The 806-nt window shown below is 62.8% G+C and overlaps 1 protein-coding gene across 1 annotated transcript in view; it reads left to right on the forward strand.

The window, feature by feature from the left end:
* FLNC (filamin C) overlaps positions 1–806 on the forward strand; it is a 32,410-nt gene that overhangs the window by 19,638 nt on the left and 11,966 nt on the right. Inside the window, 1 exon segment of the mRNA XM_025215428.1 lies at positions 458–632. Coding sequence (XP_025071213.1) covers positions 458–632 — 175 coding nt within the window.

The raw sequence follows: 806 nt of genomic DNA on the forward strand, positions 1-806 counted from the left end.
GTGGGTGTGAGCCCTCCCCCCACCAGAAGCTGCCGGTCCCACATTGCCTCTCTTATCCTGTGCACCCAATGCCCAGCAGCTGGGTTGGGGAGAAAGAGGGGTGCGTTGTATGCAAGAAAATACGGTAATGTCTCCATCTCTCCATATGCCACCAGACCTTCGCCATCCGGCCATATGCTGAGTCTGGAAAATGGTTTGGCTTGGGAAAGAACCTGGCCTAGTCATCTCTTTCTTCTTGGGCTGTTGGGCAGGAGTTGAACTTTTTGTTTGTTCCTTGGTGAATGGGAAAGTAGAAAGCTGGTGATCTCTAGAGTCTTATGCTAGATTTGGGAGGATGGTCAGGTGAAATCTTGCCGCTGGGGGGGGGGGCCCCCCCCCCCCCCCCCCCCCCCCCCCCCCTGCCGCAGCACTCCCTGCTGGCGGTGCCGATGCTCAGGCCGCTGTGCCGTCCCGCCAGGCGTGCTGCGCGAGGTGACCACGGAGTTCACAGTGGACGCCCGGGCGCTGACCAAGACCGGGGGCAGCCACGTCAAGGCGCGCGTTGTTAACCCCTCGGGTGCCAAGACGGACACCTACGTCACGGACAACGGGGACGGCACCTACCGCGTCCAGTACACGGCCTACGAGGACGGTGAGGGGCCCCGGACCTGCCCACGGAGGGGGGGGCTGGTCTGTCTCCCCCATTCCCCCCCCAACTCCTGCAGTACCCCCCTGCTGGGGGAGCAGGAGCATGGCGCCTCCTGGGCACGGAGGGGAAACTGAGGCACAGCGGTGGGCTGAGGTTTCAGGAGGGAAAGAACTCAGGT

This window comes from Alligator sinensis, unplaced genomic scaffold (genome assembly GCF_000455745.1).
Source record: "Alligator sinensis unplaced genomic scaffold, ASM45574v1 scaffold1083_1, whole genome shotgun sequence".
Classification (NCBI taxonomy): Eukaryota; Metazoa; Chordata; order Crocodylia; family Alligatoridae; genus Alligator; species Alligator sinensis.